This window comes from Danio aesculapii, chromosome 7 (genome assembly GCF_903798145.1).
Source record: "Danio aesculapii chromosome 7, fDanAes4.1, whole genome shotgun sequence".
In the NCBI taxonomy this organism is placed as follows: Eukaryota; Metazoa; Chordata; class Actinopteri; order Cypriniformes; family Danionidae; genus Danio; species Danio aesculapii.
In genome coordinates this window covers 35,655,299-35,674,310 of record NC_079441.1, presented here as the reverse complement: position 1 = coordinate 35,674,310, position 19,012 = coordinate 35,655,299, and the positions used below count along the sequence as shown (strand labels likewise).

The window sequence follows — 19,012 nt, the reverse complement described above, 5'->3', positions numbered from 1 at the left end:
ATACGACAAGCCCCTTGTCCAACACACTGAGACGTTTGATGGATGACTGTTTGGTTCTGCCTCTAATAGTATCCTCACTCCTTTCATCAAAAGCAAAAACCGAAACTAAATGGTTAAAAAAATATACCGACAAGCAGAAGAAGAAGAAAAAAAAAAAAAAAACACCCCAGACCCCATTTCCAGCATGTGTTCATAACCATAACATGGCCAATACTGCTTTCAGACCATCAGGATAAGAATCTGAAGATGCCGTGTCAATGGCTGAGAGTCTCGGGTCTGCTCTTCAAGATACCGGCCTCGGGATTCGGTCGGGGGGGGCGGCGATGGAATTGGAGAGTTTATTAAAAGCAGCTTGGTATGAGCTGTTCCATGCTGAAAAGAATGTTAACAAGTTCAATTTCCATTCAATCTTTCCGCGGAGCTCTTGGAAATGTTCCATAACAGAAAAAGGAGTAAAATCATCTATATGGTAATTATGAGGATGAATCTTACAAGTTTGGCCAGTGTGAAAAGGTCAGCTCTATTATGAATAGTTTATCAGCCCCCCGCACATATTCACAGCTGCACTGGAACCTTAACCAACATGCTGCTTTATTTTTCAACCATTTATGGGCACCTGCATAACTGGCTGCTCCAGAAAAAAAAAATAAGAAAAAAAATAAGAAAATGGAATTTTGAATGCTTGCAGAGACCATGGTACCGTGAAGATAAATTGTTTTCTACTCCTATTTCTCCTCCACCCACTCATTCTCCTCTCTCACTCCATCTACAACACACACACACATTCTCTCGTTTCATGCAGCATATATACTGTTCATGCTCAATGCACCCTGTATGAATTGTAAAAAAAGAGAGTCCAAAACATCATTCCAGTGGCTCAAAAAAGACTAGTCTACAACCTTTCTCTCTTCTCTTTTATCTCTTTTCCTTTGCTTCTCCCTCCCTCCCGACTCTCCCGGTGCACTATGGGTATTTAAAACTTGTTCAACATGATTTCATTTCATTTCAAGTACTGGCTGAGAAAACTAAATTACAGAATCAATCACAGAGAAGGTCAGGCTGAGACTTCATTACAAGTATTGCATGCCTGCATGAATATCTTTCATTTCTTACTGGCCCAATATGTCACAATGGCTGTCTGACAGAAAAAAAAAATGAGAGACGAAAAAGAAAAACATGAAGGTGAAGGAGGAGAAGAAAAAAAATCCACTTTCTGAGATTGATGTACAACTGATGTCACAACTACTCAGCTTGGAGATAAGATAACAGAAACGTGTAAAGAGAAAGAGTAGGGGAGAGAGAAAAGTGTGAGTGAGTTTCTCTGTGTGTGTGTGTGGTGTTGGAGCAGTAGAAAAATATAGTTTCTGCAACACTGGTCATATTTTCCATTTTATTCAGACACAGCAGTCAGACCCTCGTTGGTTTGTGAGGGAACATGTTTTAAAGACAAACTGTACCATTGTATAGTCTTTCATGTCTCACAGACATCTGCTTTACACAAGTGCACTGTACATTCAACACACTATGTGTTTGTATTTAGTTTAGCAAAATAAGCCATACAAGATAATTATGTTCATTATAAAAATGTATTTATTTCAGATAAATTAATTTAGTCTTTACAAAAAATAATGCACAAAATAATAATAATGCATTGTAGGTCAATAAATCAAATATATGCTTAGCAAAAGAATTACGCAAAAAGTCATAAGAAAAAAAATAGTATATGAGCAAAGGATTTTGTCCAAAATAGAGGTATTGCTGAATTTGGACAAAATCATTTGCTCACATGCTTATTTTGTCCAAATTCATAGTCACTTGACTTCTAGTTGATCATTTAGTATCAGAAGTGGTGTATATGAAAGCCAAAGGCCTCTAGATTACACTTATTTTACCAAAATAAAATATGATCAAGCTTTGATTTTTAAATATTCAATTAAGACAGTAAGGTCTGACTTTTATTAGACAAAAGTCTTGTCACTTAACAGAAATAATGTACAGTACAAAATATAAAGTCACGGTGCAGCGGAAAAGAATTAATATTGTTTATGACTCCCATGAGCTTGGAGGACTGCATCCATACATCTCTGCAATGACTCAAATTACTTATTAATAAAGTCATCTGGAATGGCAAAGAAAGCGTTCTTGCAGGACTCCCAGAGTTCATCAGGATTTTTTGGATTCCTCTTCAATGCTTCCTCCATCTAACCCCAGACAAGCTCAATAATGTTCATGTCTGGTGACTGAGAGTGCCAATCCTGGAGCACCTTGAACCTCTTTGCTTTCAGGAACATTTATGTGGAGGCTGCAGTATGAGAAGAATTTGCCCTCTTCTGTGGTTTGTAATCTAATGGTCAGCACAAATGTCTTGATAACTCAGGCTGTTGATGTTGCCATCCACTCTGCAGATCTCTCACATGCCCCTATACTGAATGTAACCCCAAACCATGATTTTTCTTTTACCAAACTTGACTGGCTTCTGTGAGAATCTTGGCTCCATGCAGGTTCCAATAGGTCTTTTGCAGGCAGTATTTGATGATTGGGATGCAGTTTAACAGATGACTCATCAGAAAAATCTCCCTACTGCCACTTTTCCAAATGATCAACTTATTTATGATCAAGTTATTTTTTTTGTTGCTCTTACAACTGGGATCGATGACAAGACTTTTGTCAGGTAGTGTCGTATGCACATTTGGAAATGGACTGTAAAATAAAGCGCTACCAATAAAACAGTAAGTACTTCCTGCTTCTGCCAAGACTCTGTAGTGTGCGTTTGATGGATGTTTTACTGTCCCATTAGGCCACAAGAGAGGTTTCAGTTTATTCAATTGTATACCTACTAATTGTATGCAATCTCAGACAAAGAGTTAGTCTAAAATATGTGAAAATGCTATTTGCTTCCTTATCAGTTTGTGTCTACTCAGAGATCCAGTCAGAACCCAGATCTTATCGGGACAAAATGAGATGCAGGAGCTTGTTAGGGGAACAGATTAAATAAATAATGACTTCACATTCTGAATCCCGCCAGACTTCTTCACAGCTGAGAAATGGATTTTTGGGAACTGTGTTCGGCCAGCAGCATCTGCGGCTAATTTCGCCTGACATACGCAGAGCATTAGAGGAAGGAATTAGAAGAATAGTTGACTTAAAAGCACAAACATAAGGGATAGATGAAACTAGCACAGGTACGCTGTTCAGTTCTGTCATAGATTTGTTTCAGTTGCTGTTTAAAGATGAAATGGCTTTTTTTTACTCCCTTACTGCCCATCAGTCTTAAATATTATATCAGTTGGATCCTGAATTGTACTTAATGGTCTGTCTTTCCGCATTAGACGATAAAAAATAATTCTATAATGCATCAAAATGACTGAAGGACAGCGTTGGAGGTTACGGTGCTAACTTCCGCTAACCCTTGGTGAGTCCTTTACAAATGTAAGGCATTGACTCAAAGGCACGGCACTGTCTGTACCAGTCCCAGAGAGCAGGACAAACTGAGATCAATTCCATTAGGAGGAGAGAGACTGAGAGTCTTTCAGGAGGACAATGAGTGATGAGCGATAGAGAAGAATCAGAGGGACGGTCACAATGCCATCAGGCACAGAGCAGAGTGCCCTCATTCTCCCCCAAACCTGCTAATATAGTCCCCACACAATCAGAAGCACTGTCCACAGAAAGAGCTGCTAAAGAGGAATAATGTTGGAGAATCAAATCTAATCCCCTCACAGCGCAGTGAGAACCGGCCGTGTTGTAATTGTGTCAAGGTTTCCTTTTTCTTCCAGATGCATACGAGCTTAACTGACCATGAAATGAAAATTCTTTAGGCAAAAAGCCTTCCGGCGGTCACTTATGCAGCACAGATATTTTAAAAGCTGCAATTATTTCACTCGCCAGCAGCCTGGATGGCCAGGAAAGGAGCAATAAAATCTGATGGTGCCTGTCCATGTTGGAATGTAAATAAAGATATATTATTCTGAGTATATACATATACACACCACAGTATGTTTAGGGAAATCTACTGAGAATTAAGATAAAATATAATATTAATCTATAAAAACGCTATGTGTAATAAAATAAACATCAATAGCCTGCCACGCATCATGTGTTGGCTAATTTTGTGTCATTTTATGTCATTAAATTTCTCTATTGAAATTTAATTTCTATTATAGCGCTTTTAATATTTCTAGCATAGCCGTGGCATTTCATCTTCGATGAATCCATGTCGGTGGCATTTAGGAGCCATTTTAATATCTAAATTAACAGCCATAAAAGCTTGATCATAAAACGTGATTATTACCAAGCAAATGCTTGTCTAGACTTTTATTTTACCCTACAAGGTAGTCATCAACACATCATTGTGATGAACAAGCCAAAACTGGAATAGTTAATCAATGATCATTTTCTAAAGCAGTCAGCTGTTCATCATTACTATCAGTTCAATGAACAAACAATTGAATATGAATAAACAAACCACAATTTGTTTGTAAGTCATAAACATAGTTGTTTCTCTCATGAACTCAGCAAGGAGACCTAGAGGCAATGTGAAGATTTTCAGTGAATTGAGTCTGTTTATGCAAAGCTACTGCAGGGCTTAAAGTGATGAAAACTGAAAATTCCTCATTTACTCACCATTCACTTGTTTCAAATCTGTTAGACTTTCTTTCTTCTGTTGAACATTTAAGATGACAATTTGAAGAAAGCTGAAAAAGTGTAATCATTGACTTCTGTAATATTTGTTTTTCCTACTATGGTGGTCAATGATTACAGATTTTCAGCTTTCTTCAAAATAACTTCTTTTTGTGTTCAACAGAAGAAAGAAACTTATAAAGGTTTGGAAGACGTGAAGATGAGTAAATTTTAATTTTGGGGTGAACTACCTTTTAAGGCCCCGTTTACACTAATACACTTTAGTTTTAAAACGCTACAGTTACGCCTTCCGTCCACACTACCCCAGAGTTTTCGAGCCCTAAAAAAAGCATTTTAAAAAACGATGAAGAGGCCATTTTGGTTTTAAAATGCTGCTGCTCCATGTCAGTGTGGATGAGGGAAAATCGAGGTGTGGCTGCAGACATTCGCCTATCTGATTGGGGCTTTATCTCAATATTAAGTACACAGTTCAGTCTTACATCCTTTCCTTGCAAGTTCAGACTTCGCAAGTTTGAAATGGAAAACAAACTCCAGAGGACAGGTCTGATAAATCTTCAAAGGGAACAGTGTAGGAAACTTTATAACAGTCATTCGCATCACCTTGGCTCTGTTGTTTCTTAACGATAAAATGAAAACATGAAATAAGGAACTGCCTATTTTTTTTTTATATTAACTTAACAGACACTAAAAATGTTGAGGCATCATGTAGCTACATATTTATATGACCGTCAACTTCACTGTATGCATATTTATAACAAAACGGAGCTGATAACATAACTGCCTCCTTTCATTTTCATTGAAAATATGAAACATATCCTGTCTCTTTTGCTTGAATAATTTTAATACATTTTAATAATCAATAATGGCCATTATAAAAGCATAACATATAAAAAGTTTTTACAATATAGGAAATAAAGGCAAGCAATCAATTAAACGAGCAGAATCAGTGTATGTGGTTACATAGATTATTATATTAACTTATATTTGTGCTCAAAACACGTTACCTGAAAACAAGTAAAAGATTCAAAAGACCAAAGAGTCGTTAGATAGAGACCAGATGAATTAAATATCAGAACTAAAGTGAGATGAGATCCAGCGGTATATCCTTGATGAATTGTCTGACATGCGCTGCTCTCACCTGGGGTTCTGTGCTCAAAGCACTCACTGACTGCCTGGAGTTCAGATGTCTTCATACGCTGCAGCGCATTCCAGAGAGTGTGGTCACGTGATGTGTGTTTTCAGCGGTATAGTGTGGATGAAGGTCTTTTCAGAAACACTACGTGAAGCGCCAGTGTGGACGTGGTTCTAAAATGCAGTTTTTAAACTAAAACGTATTAGTGTAAATGGGGTCTAAGACAAGGGAACAATTTTATGATGAATAGTGTTTTCTCATTTTAATGCTTAAAAGTATCAATTATGTTTCATTTGCTATTTTTTCCATGCAAGATGACATGAAATGTGCCAGTTTTTATTTGTGTGAACAATCGTTTTAAGGCTTTGTCTACAAATACAAATCCAGTTTTATAACACTGACACGTAACATCAGCCACCTTGATTTGTTTTTCACATAACACCTTTGGCAAACGTATTTGCATTTAGAGGAGGAAAACTACCTGGATTTAAATCTGCACTTAAATCCAGGTGGAGCTGAAAGCTGAATGTAACTGCCAGTGAATAATGTTGTGGAAATGTAATTAGAGCCTTTGCATAACAACCGCCTTCGACATCTGCAAGCGATAAAATCTTTAAAATGTTCAAGCAAACAGCCAAAGAATAACCAGACACCTACCCCTGAATGTCCATTGTTGATTTGCCCTTCATGCTCCATCATATTTCTGGAGATGGTGATGGAGGGCAGCTCCAGGCTCTGGGGTGGGAACTGCGGGGTGAAAGACCCCCGATGAGGGTTAGGATGGTCAGGTAGCCCAGGGTAAGGTGAGCCCACGTCCTGAAGGCCCATACCAGGGTCAGTCTCTGGAGGAGGGGTGATGGGGGGTATTTCAAACTCCTCGTCACCCAGACTTGGAGTATGAAATGTCTAAAGAAAAAAAAAAAAAAATCAAAAAAGAAAACCAGGGATTATTTTTGCACAAAATTTGAACGCAGCCATGAAATAGAAAATGCTCTTCTTTTAAAAAAGAAATTAAACAAAGCCTAGTACATTCTCGCAAATGGGGAAAAATGTTTAATCTGCAAGCTGTTAAACAGAGCTGAAGAGATAAGAAAACCTATTTAATACTTGTACATGAAAATGTTTATTTTGACTCAAACCACTACACTTTCTATGAAGCAGGGTGAAAAAAACAAGACGTCTGACTCTAAAATATAACATTGTGCTGCCATCACACTAGCAGGAAGGCGAAATAAAAACTGCTTAATCTGAGCTGGATGATGTTGGCGGGAGAAGAAAAGGAAGTGCAGAGAGTGATGGGCTTAGAGAAGGTTCACAGAGAATATTATGGCTGTCCAGAAGCGCTGCACTTTGTTCTTCTCAGTTTCACCTACAAATCTGCTCATCAAACAACCAAATCCCTCTACTGGTAAATTAACGCCTGCTGTCACGCTTAATTTGCTTATGTTGACTACCTGCTCTGGCTCCTCCTCAACGAGGAATTCACTGACCTCCTCTCTTCCCTGACTCTCTCTCTTTCCGTTTCATCCTCTCTGCCTCATTTCAGTCTGGATATATTCAGAGCCTCTGGTTTCATGTTCCATCATGTTCTCCATCTTCACTTTAATGCTCTCAAAGTGTTTCCTTCACTGCCTCAAAAAACATATCAACATCATGTCAACACATCATTCGTCATCTGAAGTTGTTTGCCTTCCTCTCATCGCTCTATATCATGTCTTTCATGTTCTCCTCGTTCTCAATCTATTTTCTTTCAGTTTTCGCTTTTCTTGAGAGAAAAAAGTTATGTGCACAGCGAATGTGCCAAGACATTTTTATTAGAGCAAGTTAATATTCTTCTCATTTTAGTGGCATTTACACAACACTTTTTTACCAAGTAAAAACTGAAAGCTTTTTAAGCATTTTTAGATATTAATGTACAAGACAACAGTGGTTAAGTTGTGTGCAAACCTTTAAGTATTGGTTTCACAGTACATTTTTTTGGAAATATGTCTGTATATAAATACATGCATAGTGTAGCCTTTTCAGTTTACAAGTATCCATGTAAACATGATTTTGTGTTATTTGTGCTCAAAACACCTCAAAAACACAAATAGAACAACTGCTTTTTAGCATTAATATACCAAAAGTGTTGACATTTAAACACACACGCAAACTGTTTACATTTAAACATCTTTACAATTTTTTTTTCATTTATTCAAGGTGTGACTTTACATTAACTTAATTTTTCATACATACATACATACATACATATAAAGTAGTCAACATTTGAACTGGATCAAAAACAATTTTCAGAGTTGTCCTAAGACAAGAATGGGTGTTTTTGAATAATTTAGGGAATTTTGATTAAATTATTTGATCCACTTCAAATGTTGACTACTGTACATACATATAGTATACATACAAGAGTTGCACAATTTATAATTTTAGCATTGATATCGCAATAATCACATTGTTAAGATATGCAATGTTGAGTTTGAATTAAATTTGAACAGGAGCTATAGAATTGTATTTAATCACTGTATTTATATGGAATTTATATGATTTATGCAAAAAAAAATAAAATAAATCGTACTTGGAATTTTTGTCTCGTTTCTAGTCCAAATATCTACAATTCAAAGCAAAAACAAGATTATTTCACTTAAACCAATAGCAGATATTTGATTTTGCTTTAAGGAAAAACTAATTCATACTCATTTCTTCTGACGGTGAAAACAAAACAATATTTTTACTTGGTCTAAGAATTTTTTGATATTTGGACAGGAAATGAGACAAAACAACGTAAGAAAAGCATTGTTTTTGCATTGTGACTATTCAGTTTGTCACCTGAATACTGTTAGACTCCATAAAACACTGTAAAACAGTGCTGTTCAAACCATCTTGTGAATCTATTCATATCGTAATATTTATCGCGGAAAAATAAAATATTTCAATATCAGATTTTTCCAATATCGTGCAGCCCTAATACATGCATTCATTTAATTTTAGGCTTTACTTTTAGTATTTCTTATTAATCTGTTTACCTCATAGGTTGTCAGGTGATTTTGGCGTTCCTAACTATCCTAAAAGGAACATTTGGTCTTCAAAGCGTAGACACAACCTGAACAACAAACCCCCACCCCCCCATCAAAGATCAACATATACAGAGACTCGAAGCTCATTCAATGCCTGTATGATGAGATCCAGCTGAGGGGGTAAGGCTAATAATCAGCTCTTTTTCATCACCTCTCCCTCTTATTTCATTTTTATGTGGCTCTATTCCAGCATTTAACTTGGAGCATTTTTTTCCACAGCTGTGAGCAGCAGATCTTGTAAAAGCAGTGGTGTGTTTTGTCATAGTGAGGGCCAGGGGCTTGCAGAGCCTAACACATGTTCACATTACCTCCAACTAAAGCCATTAGTGGCCAGCGGAGCTCTGTTTCCCAGTTCTCCATTAACACACAAGCTACAAACTCATTTTCCCTCCCTGTGGCATTGCAGCAGTTAACAGTGTGTTAATCAAAACAGCAGCGTTGAGGCATAAATAATAAAAACTGTGTCATGAGAGAAGAATGCGTCGAATGTCATGCACATGGCAGGGATCACGAATAAAGAAACAAGAGACAGAAATAAAACTAGTAAATGAATATGCAGTGTATAAAATGAAAGGGAAACAGGTCGAATGAATGATAGCAAAGCAGAGAAAACAGGACAAGAGAGGGAGAGAGTGGTGCTCTTTTCATTTACTTTACTTCATGACCTTTCTCTATGAATAAGACCTGCAGTGCCAGCATGTTTTCACAGTACAATACCGCAGAGAGAAAGAAAGAGTAAGAAGGAGAGAGAGAGGGTGAGAAAGAAAGAGTGGCCCGACCTAAATGTCCCAACAACACACGGCTGTGTTGCAAGATCTGATACGACATTCAAAGATCAGATGTGAGGTACATATAGTCTCTTTATTCATCTTTTTCACATCGGAGCATAACTAAAATGACACTGACCTTTACAAATAACAAAACAAAACACTGAACACCTGACTGAACACAATGAGACAAGAGAGCGAGAAGGCAGAGATTAAATTAACATCTGCTCTCGGAGACCGTGAGATGGAGTGTGTGTAAATTAGAATTGAGAGGTGGTGGTGGTATCATGTCTTCAGTACAGAAGCTGTAAGCCGTCGGTGTAAGGCTGATGTTGTGGGATAAGGTGGTAAAAGTCAGTTGAGACTGTATATGGGAGTGTGTCGAAAAGTCAGGACAGAATATGCAAAACAGGTTCAATCTTCAATTCGGGTAGAAGAAAGCAACATAAGTATTCACACTTATTTAGTTTATAGAAGTGGTTTTGGAGTGACCTGTATGAAATCTTTCTCTGAAGTGAACTAACTGTCAATAAAAGAAAGTAATCCCGGGTGTCCTTTGCTAGATCACACTCTCCACGCCAGATAAATAAAATCCAGCGCTGGATGCCAGATCTTGTCAGGAAATGTCAGTTGCTCCAGGTATCTGGACAACAAGTCAGCATAGTTTCCAATACCCAAACCTGTTAACCGGTATTCGACTGAATTAACAGACTACTATCAATATAGGAGTTGACTGTAGAAGGAAGCCAGAGAAAAGCAGAAGCAGGAGACGAAGTGATGATAATAAATGAGCAGGGTTTATTGAATAATCTTAGCTGCATGTGTTCCAGTGCGCTCTCATACTTGGTCTGAACAGCACAAATATAACAAATGTTATTATACATCAGGCCACGAGACCTTGAATTAGAGACATACCCTCATATCTCATATCAGTGGAGAGGAACATTTCATCACTATAAGACTAAACAATGGAAAAAGCACTAAAAAGGAACAAGTAATAAGAAATAAATAAAATAAAGAAATCAAATCAATAAGTGATTAATATAATAAATGATAAACAAAAATGCTAAAAAAATATGAATCAAATAAATGGATGACTAAATGAATAACTAAGATTTATAAATGATTATATAGTCATAACTGAAATGATCAATGCAAAACAAATAATAGATAAAACAAAAGCAAAATATAATATAATATAGAATTAATTTAATTTAAAGCACACACAGGTTATCACAAATTTCATATTCTACACCTTATTCAATAAAATAAGCTAAAATAATTTTTGTTATATTTTAGCCATTAATACAGCATTAACTTTGTTTTTAATGACTTAAAACAGAATTCAATAAAATGGAACACACACTACATTTTACATGAATGCATGTTTAGGGCAAATTCCAGCAAATCCAATTGTGATAAATGAATCATGTTTATTAGAAAAACATCATGAAATTAATCATGATCGATTTTTAATTCCCAGACAGCCTCGGGTTATACATGCATCATCTGTACACAGAATACAATAGGTGTAATATTGTGTTGTAATTTCCTCACTTTAACTGGGATTGCAAAACAGTCCAACCCTCAAGCCTTAATTTGTGCAGAATACTGTGAGATTCTGTGTGGAGTTTACAGTGTGTTATTGTGTGTGTATTATTCTTCAATCAGCATACACATAAATTAAAGCACATCATCTTCCCTCCCTGCTAATATTTCTTTGTATGATAAACTGTAAAGGTCTAAACATACACTTTTTTATTGTTATTACTTTATCTGAATGTGCAATCAAGTTAATTTTGGTTTGAGAGATTTTAACTGACTTGATGCGACTGCCTGTGACAAACTAATGATAATAATAATTTGGTACTAAATAAATTGGCACACTGTAAAAAAAGTGTTGCTTTTTTGTTTTTTAATTAACTTTTCTAGTCATCTCAACTTACATTACACAACTTACGATTACGCTGACTAAAGATGTTAGGTTAAACTTTGTATAACTTTAAAAATGCAGTTGAAACCTGATTAACGTATTAAAATAAGTTAGAGTAACAAAAACATTTGTTGTCATGATTTTTTTGTAGTCTGCTTTTTCAGAGTGCAGTAAACTTCAGTTCATGTTCAAGTCATGCAAAGACAATGATAACCTCAATATAACAGACGAGTAGGTAAAATCACATTAACTTGTCTTTTTTGGTGCATCTTAAACTTCCTTTGCTCCATGACTATCCACAAAAAAAAAAGAAAAAAAAAAAGGTTATCTTACAATAACTTAGCATTTGACGTCTACACTATTATATATATATATATATATATATATATATATATATATATATATATATATATATATATATATATATATATATATATAAATATATAATTATGTCAGAAATATAAGCCCCCCTGTTTTTTTCCCACAATTTCTGTTTAGCGGAGAGAAGTTTTTTTTTTCAACAAATTTCTAAATTTAATAGTTTTGATTCATTTCTAATAATGAATTTATTATTTTTATATATTTATTTTTATATATTTATTTGAAAGATTTATTTTGTCTTTGCCATGATGACAGTAAATAATATTTGACTAGATATTTTTCAAGACACTTCTATACAGCTTAAAGTGACATTTAAAGGCTTAACTAGGTTAATTAGGTTAAGGCAGGTTAGGGTAATTAGGCAAGTTATTGTATAACGATGGTTTGTTCTGTAGACTATCGAAAAAATATATAGCTTAAAGGGCTAATAATTTTGACTTTAAAATGTTTTTTAAAAAATTTTTAAACTGCTTTTACTCTAGCCAAAATAAAACAAATAAGACTTTCTTCAGAAGAAAAAATATTATCAGACATACCGTGAAAATGTCCTTCCTCTGTTAAACATCATTTGGGAAATATTTGAAAAAAGAAAAAAAAATTATCAAAGGGGTGCTAATAATTCTGACCTCAACTGTATATATAATATTTATTCATGTAGCTGTCAAATTCTAAGTTACTGTAAGTAAATAACGAGTTTTAGCATTTTTTAAAAAGCGTTTTTTTTGTTTGTTTGTTTGTTGGTTTATTTCATACATTGACATTTGATTTTCTTGTGGAACATGTGACAGAGCGCCCAACTTCGGGACTTTAAGGAAAAATGTGGGACAAATTGTCACCCTAACCATACTTCAATTGCCCTTAAATTCATTCGCAACCAAAAATGTTTGGTTTCCAACATTTCTTCTTTTGTATTGTATAAAGTCTGGCATACAAGAAAAAAAAAGGTTTGGGTGAACTTTCCCTATAATTTAACATGACAAATTAACAGACCTGTTGTAAAAACCCAACTTGCATCAATCCATCGACACTTATATGCTAAACTCAGATAATCAGGGCAAACCAATCGCACAGATTACGAAGCAATAACCCCCTTTCACCCTGCAGATTTAGTAAACCTATTCAGCAGAGACATAAGCAGCAGTTGTTAAAAGGCAGTGCATCACAATTACTGAGAATAATGGTTAGAAGGATCGATAGAGCAAACTCCTAATATCAGAGAAAAGCGCTCCTCAGATGACAGTGGCAAAGACTCTCAGAGTCCAACAGCAGCCATTCCAAATCCATTTCTACATATACAGTAGTGATTATACGTGTGTAATGAGATTGTGTGTGATAAGTGATATTACTAAGTGGAACTGAATATGGCCGTATCAGTTTCAGCTCAACAGCAGGAAGGAAGAGGTCACCTTATCAAGCACTGTGATATACTCTTTCCATATCACATTGCATTATGATGTTCAAGATAATGTGGTTTACATATATTATCGTGTTTGAAATATTATTTATCTCTTTGGATCAATGAATATAAATTATTAACAATTTGCTGAGATTTTTACAGACAAAAAGACAACAGAAAAAAATCATTAGACAACTGTTATCTGGTATTGCAACAGAGGCATAGCATCAGTATGATTATATTTTACTTAAATAGTTCAGTTTCTTTCTAACTTTTTATTATTAAAGTAGTTACTCTAAGAACAAGCATCTTACATTGAATTATTGTAGCACATCTGTTATTTAGAAGGTTATCAGTACATTTTAAAGTAACATTTTGTTAAATTTTAGTAGTTAAAGTAGATAAACATTTATAAAACCATATTTATACACCACATAAAAGCTGAATAGGCCTTCTATTGAAGTATTATGTGTTAGGGTAGGATAATATTTGCCTGAGAAACAACTATTTGAATACCTGGAACCTGAGGGTTCAGAAAAAAATATTTCTCTAGAAGCATATTTTCTTGTGTTATTACAAGTGAAACAATTGAGATCTGGTCCCTACAGCATTCAAACATTTTACACTCTCCAAGGACAGCTATGCAATATATACGCAATTTTGTATCAGCAGCAACAGTTACATCAATATGTTGGAAATAAAAAGTAAGATATACATTTTCCAAGGCTGGTTATTACTTTTAGCCATTACTGTACTTAAATCATTGCCACTGTCATTTTTACAGAGAATTTCTGACAACCTCAGCTGCCAATTTCACTCCTAAATTTCAGTGTACATCCATCTAATTAAAAATATGTTTATATAAGGACCTGGTACACATCAGGGCTGTGCGATTTGGGGAAAATATCTAATTGCGATTTTTTTTGACAGATATTGCGATTTGAATTGCGATTTAATTCTGTAGTCAAGCTTCAGCTCAATAATCTGTATTGTAGCTTCTTACTGCTAAAATGCAGTGAGTGTTAGTTTAAAAAAAAAAAGACATTAACGCCAACATTTATTTAAATTAGTTTTTAAATATTCAGAAATTAAACACTCATATTTCTCTAGAGCAAACAGTAAACAAATAAAATGACCGTACCTTTCTGTAAAAAAGTTCATCTCAAATTAGGGAGATTGTGTAGCTTATTATTCAAACAAAAAGGTGGTACTGCAAAATGGCAAGAATATGTGTGAGGCGGAAGTGCACTGTAATATCTCCTATCGAGCATTTGGATAAGGTTTTTAAATCCCTCTTTTGTCACTCCATTAAAAGGCACCTTGTCTTTAGCGCGGTAGTGAGTTATGATGTTAGTTATCTCCTTCTTGATGTTTTTCATATAGTGAAATAGTTGCAAACAACTGAAATTGTAGTTTGCTGTTGCTTGATGCTAGATTAAGTGTCATTGGCAATACTTTTAGTTGACTTTTTAGCAAGATGCTCCTCATATAGCTGCTGTGGTGCTTTTTTAGGTGCTATTTGTTGTAATTCCATGTGCTGTGGCAACAATTCTGCTCATACAAATGACCTGTTTTTGTTTGGTGTCAGTAACTTTGAAACCAACATATTCCCATATTACCGAAGTAATGTTTTTCTTTGATATGAATTTGTCTGTTATTGCTTCTGAAGTGGCAGATGCCACCTTATCCTACTCGATTGCACTTTCCTGTTTGTTTTTTTTTACTGTGGATGTTCCGCATAGTTCAGTTGCACAATTTCGATTGACGAGAACGATGGATTGGCTAGTAAGGTTGTCACACACAGACATCAGTCACGCATTTGCTGTGGGTGGGGGAAATTAAATAATATATATTTGATATCGATGCCTCTTGCGCTTAGCTAATAGCAACGTTTTAAATCGCGATTGAGATTCGATTAATCGCACAGCCCTAGTATACATTAAACTATTGTTATATACAGTATATCCAGGTCCATACAGAGCGCAGAGTGTCAGGCTCGAAGATACTTAGCCTCTCTCTCTCTCAGTTTCCCTCTCTCGCCTAAAGATGACACATTAAGCAGATTAATGAAAGAGCTAAAGCTCATGGAAAACCCATCACACTGTGAAATTACAGCACTCACTAGGGTAAAGTCCCTTTAATTTCTCTTCAGCTTGAGTTACAAGAAACAATATCCCCCTTACACCTCCCTACACATACATTTCAGGTTTGGGGAAAAAGAGAGAAATTTAAATGTTAACGCTTTTTAATTTCATGTCATGTGTCATAATAGCAGCTGCTGTGCGAAGGAGGAAGTGTTATTTCTTAGGGGGAAAAAAAAGAAAACATCAACTACGGGAAATTTTCCGTCAATGCTCAACAGCTCTACTTCCACTGCAGGTGCCAACATGGAGTCTGGCCTTGGCAAGGTATCAATTTTATCAGAAGAATTTATGGAGATTTTAACCGACTTGATACAACAGCCTGTGACAAAGGTGGCTTCTCTGCCTTAACATGAAATGAAAATGAAGCAGGACCCACGCAAACACAACAAATGTGCGACAAATGCATGTGTGCAGACATTATCTTTGCTTAGCCAGCATGTGTCTATCAGCGCCGTTGAGACTGTGAGAAGGAGATTTGCATTGGAAATGTGATGGAAATCAGGCAGTGGCAACAGAGAGTGTAACAGTGAGTGACAACACATACTGTAAAGCGCCTGTACACAATCACGCACAGATAGCGAGGCCAGGCTGAAGTACACAACCTGTGATTTGCCACTGTATAGTGTCAGACTCTTGACAGGGGATTAAAATAAAATGATGGAGAGGAAAGCGTGACTTTTGTGACAGATGCCAGTTTTCTTTGCTGTTTCTAGTTTGAAGGTATCTTCAAATGATCACTGGACAGGTGCATACTCCTTCAGCGTCACCTGAGCCTTATGGCAGCTTTCACCTGGAAGGATATCAGCAGGATGTGAACACCTGTGGCTAAAGCAAACTTAATCCCATCTCAATGCTCACTGCCCCCTATGCTGCTCAACCTATGGTCAATACGGATGGGTAAACAGCGATGCATAAACACACCGGCTCCACCAGAGGAATCGCTCAGTCAGATTACAACATTGGGAGTATATGTGTATGAACATGTAGCCGCTGGGGTAACAAGCTCTAAGCTTTAAGGGTTCGGGCTGTGGAAAATCCCAAAGCAGTTCAGAAAGGCATGCAGGGAGCTAATCATGTTTTATGTAAATCCAGCAGCTGCACACCTGCCGCTGAAATTAATCATTTCATTTGAACGTACACAGGCATGCATGCTAAATTAATTGACTTTGTTTTAAAACAATAAATGGTTAGACATGGAAATTCCTTTTTTTTTTCGAGGCTTCAGAGTAACATGGCTCTTGGCATGAGCTAACAATGAAAATGCAAAAGGCTATCTAAAAGAATTTACTTACATCTCCTCCCGCTAGCAGAGCTCCGTTGGCATCAGCCATGTTCATGTAGTTGTTGTTATTCGCAAACTGCAAAAGAAGAAAGAATACAGGACTTATTTCAGTTGGCATTTTCTAATTATCAACAGTGCAGTTCTGCAGGCACCACATATGAATGTGTATATTTTTATGCACAAAACAGAAAGGCTGCGAATTCAATTCAAAATAAATGAATTTGTTGACACTGAGGAGTCAGAATTGGAAAGTTGTCACCAAAACCTGGTGTGTCCACTATGCCCTTGTGTGTCCAGTATGCTCTCTGTAAAGAGAAGATCAGCTTGTGACTACACTGTAAAACCCAACAGTCAACTTTATCAAATGAAATGAGTATAGTTAACTCAAAATTTACTTAAAGTTAATTCTACTCATTTGAAAAGAGTTTTGAACTCTGTGTTGAAGGAAATGACTTAATTAAATACCTCATTACTTCAACTTAAATGGAGTAAGTTCACAGTACTCATATAAATTATTTTTTTTAACTCAAATGGTTTGTTGCAATCGGTTTCCTCAAACAGTTTGAGTTGCCTTAGCTTATTGGGTTTTACAGTACTCAGTTGGTTTGAGTTCTCTTAGTTTTTTTTTTTTACTGTGCTCGGATTGCTTCATCAGGATTAGTTTAAATTTAAATGATTTGTTGCAATCGGTTTCCTTAAATGGTTTGAGTTACTTTAACTTTTTTTGGGTTTTACAGTGTAGGGATATAACGATTCACCATGAGCTGGTTGAAAATCGATTAAAATATGCAATGATTCAAACCAGTACAAATGTTGAATGAATCACGATACATGTTTTGAACAGAGAGGGTGCTGTGTTTACAGGCGCAAACTCGTTTTACATGCACATCAGCGGCGAGCAAGAGCAAAACACTAACTGTGTGCAAATATTGCAAAAAAAACATTTACCTATACTAACAGAACAACGAATATGATGCAGCACAGTGAAAAACTACTGTCACAGACGTCTACATGTAAAAAGCTATTAACAGTGCAAGTTTTAGTTTGTTTATATTAAAGAGTCTTCTTTAGTTTGTATTATTCACTTTTTTAATTTGGATTTTGTTTTAAAATTTCAATTTAGTTATTGCAGAAAAGATTTTGTTAAAAAAATCATGACCAAATTGTGAGTCGTAAGATTAGTATCGTGAATTGTATCGCATTGTGAGTCAGGTGAATCATTACATCCCTACTCGTGACTTTACTTAAGAAAAGCCTTTGCGTTGTTTGTTTCAGGAATTATACATATTTCAGTAAAAAGTAATTAGTGCTGTTTGTTTCAATTTAGCACAATCAATTAATCGTTTATATATACACAGGCCAAAATATGAAAATCAGATTTAATATGGACTGATGAACTGGCCTGTGAATCAGTGTTTATATCCATATTTTGAATATAAATGCCACTTAAAAAAGAAAAATACACAGAAATTGAAACCTAAAAACGTGATTTCAAATAAGGATATACATGAATTACTTTTATTAGTTCATTTAGAATCTAAAAACCACAGAAAATACAATACATAAATTATCGTAAAGCAGTAAAAAGTTCATTTATTAGCTCATCACTCAAATACTTAGGTAATAATGGTGCAATTCCAGCATTATGAATGTGACATTTGCTGTAAACCTCAAAACATAAATTCACAAAGTATGTTAACATTATATCATTATATCATCTGTTAATTTTTAAATAAATATCGATATTTAAACATGTTTTACATTTTAAATGAGGAAAATAGACATGCGTTTTGGTTGTGACCATAAAAGTATGCAAGTTTACAGAATGCAACATACTTTCTAGAAATTCAGTGGATTAAACTGCACAACCCAAAAGAAATAATGCTAATCAAAAGGATATGGCTCATTTTATTTTATTTAATATTTGTGCATTTATGAGGAAAAGCTTAATTACAGATGTGACACTACTTTGTTATGGATGTGACAGATGTGAAATTGTGTGACTTTGGTGAATCAAATATAATAGTTTGAAAACATTGACAGAGACATTTTTAAGTACTTTTATAAAAAACTTAAAAAGGGTTTTGCTATTTTGGTGAAAACTCTATATTTTTCATGGCAAGATTGATATATGCATGGAATTGCTCAATGGCACATGAAGTAAACCAGTTACTAATTCGCCTTGTAATGTAATGCATCAGTGAGACAGCTAGGTGTGGCTTGCTGTCTGTCATGCAGAGGCTAACTTTGCATTACAAAAGTGAG

General features: G+C 35.4%; 1 protein-coding gene across 1 annotated transcript in view; it reads right to left on the bottom strand.

Annotated features, from left to right (window-relative positions):
* tox3 (TOX high mobility group box family member 3) overlaps positions 1-19,012 on the bottom strand; it is a 65,770-nt gene that overhangs the window by 12,410 nt on the left and 34,348 nt on the right. The window contains exons 2-3 of the mRNA XM_056461788.1: positions 16,758-16,823; positions 6,431-6,679 (exon numbers count right to left, since the gene is read on the bottom strand). Of these exons, the coding sequence (XP_056317763.1) occupies positions 6,431-6,679; positions 16,758-16,823 (315 nt within the window). The remainder of the gene's footprint in view (positions 1-6,430; positions 6,680-16,757; positions 16,824-19,012) is intronic.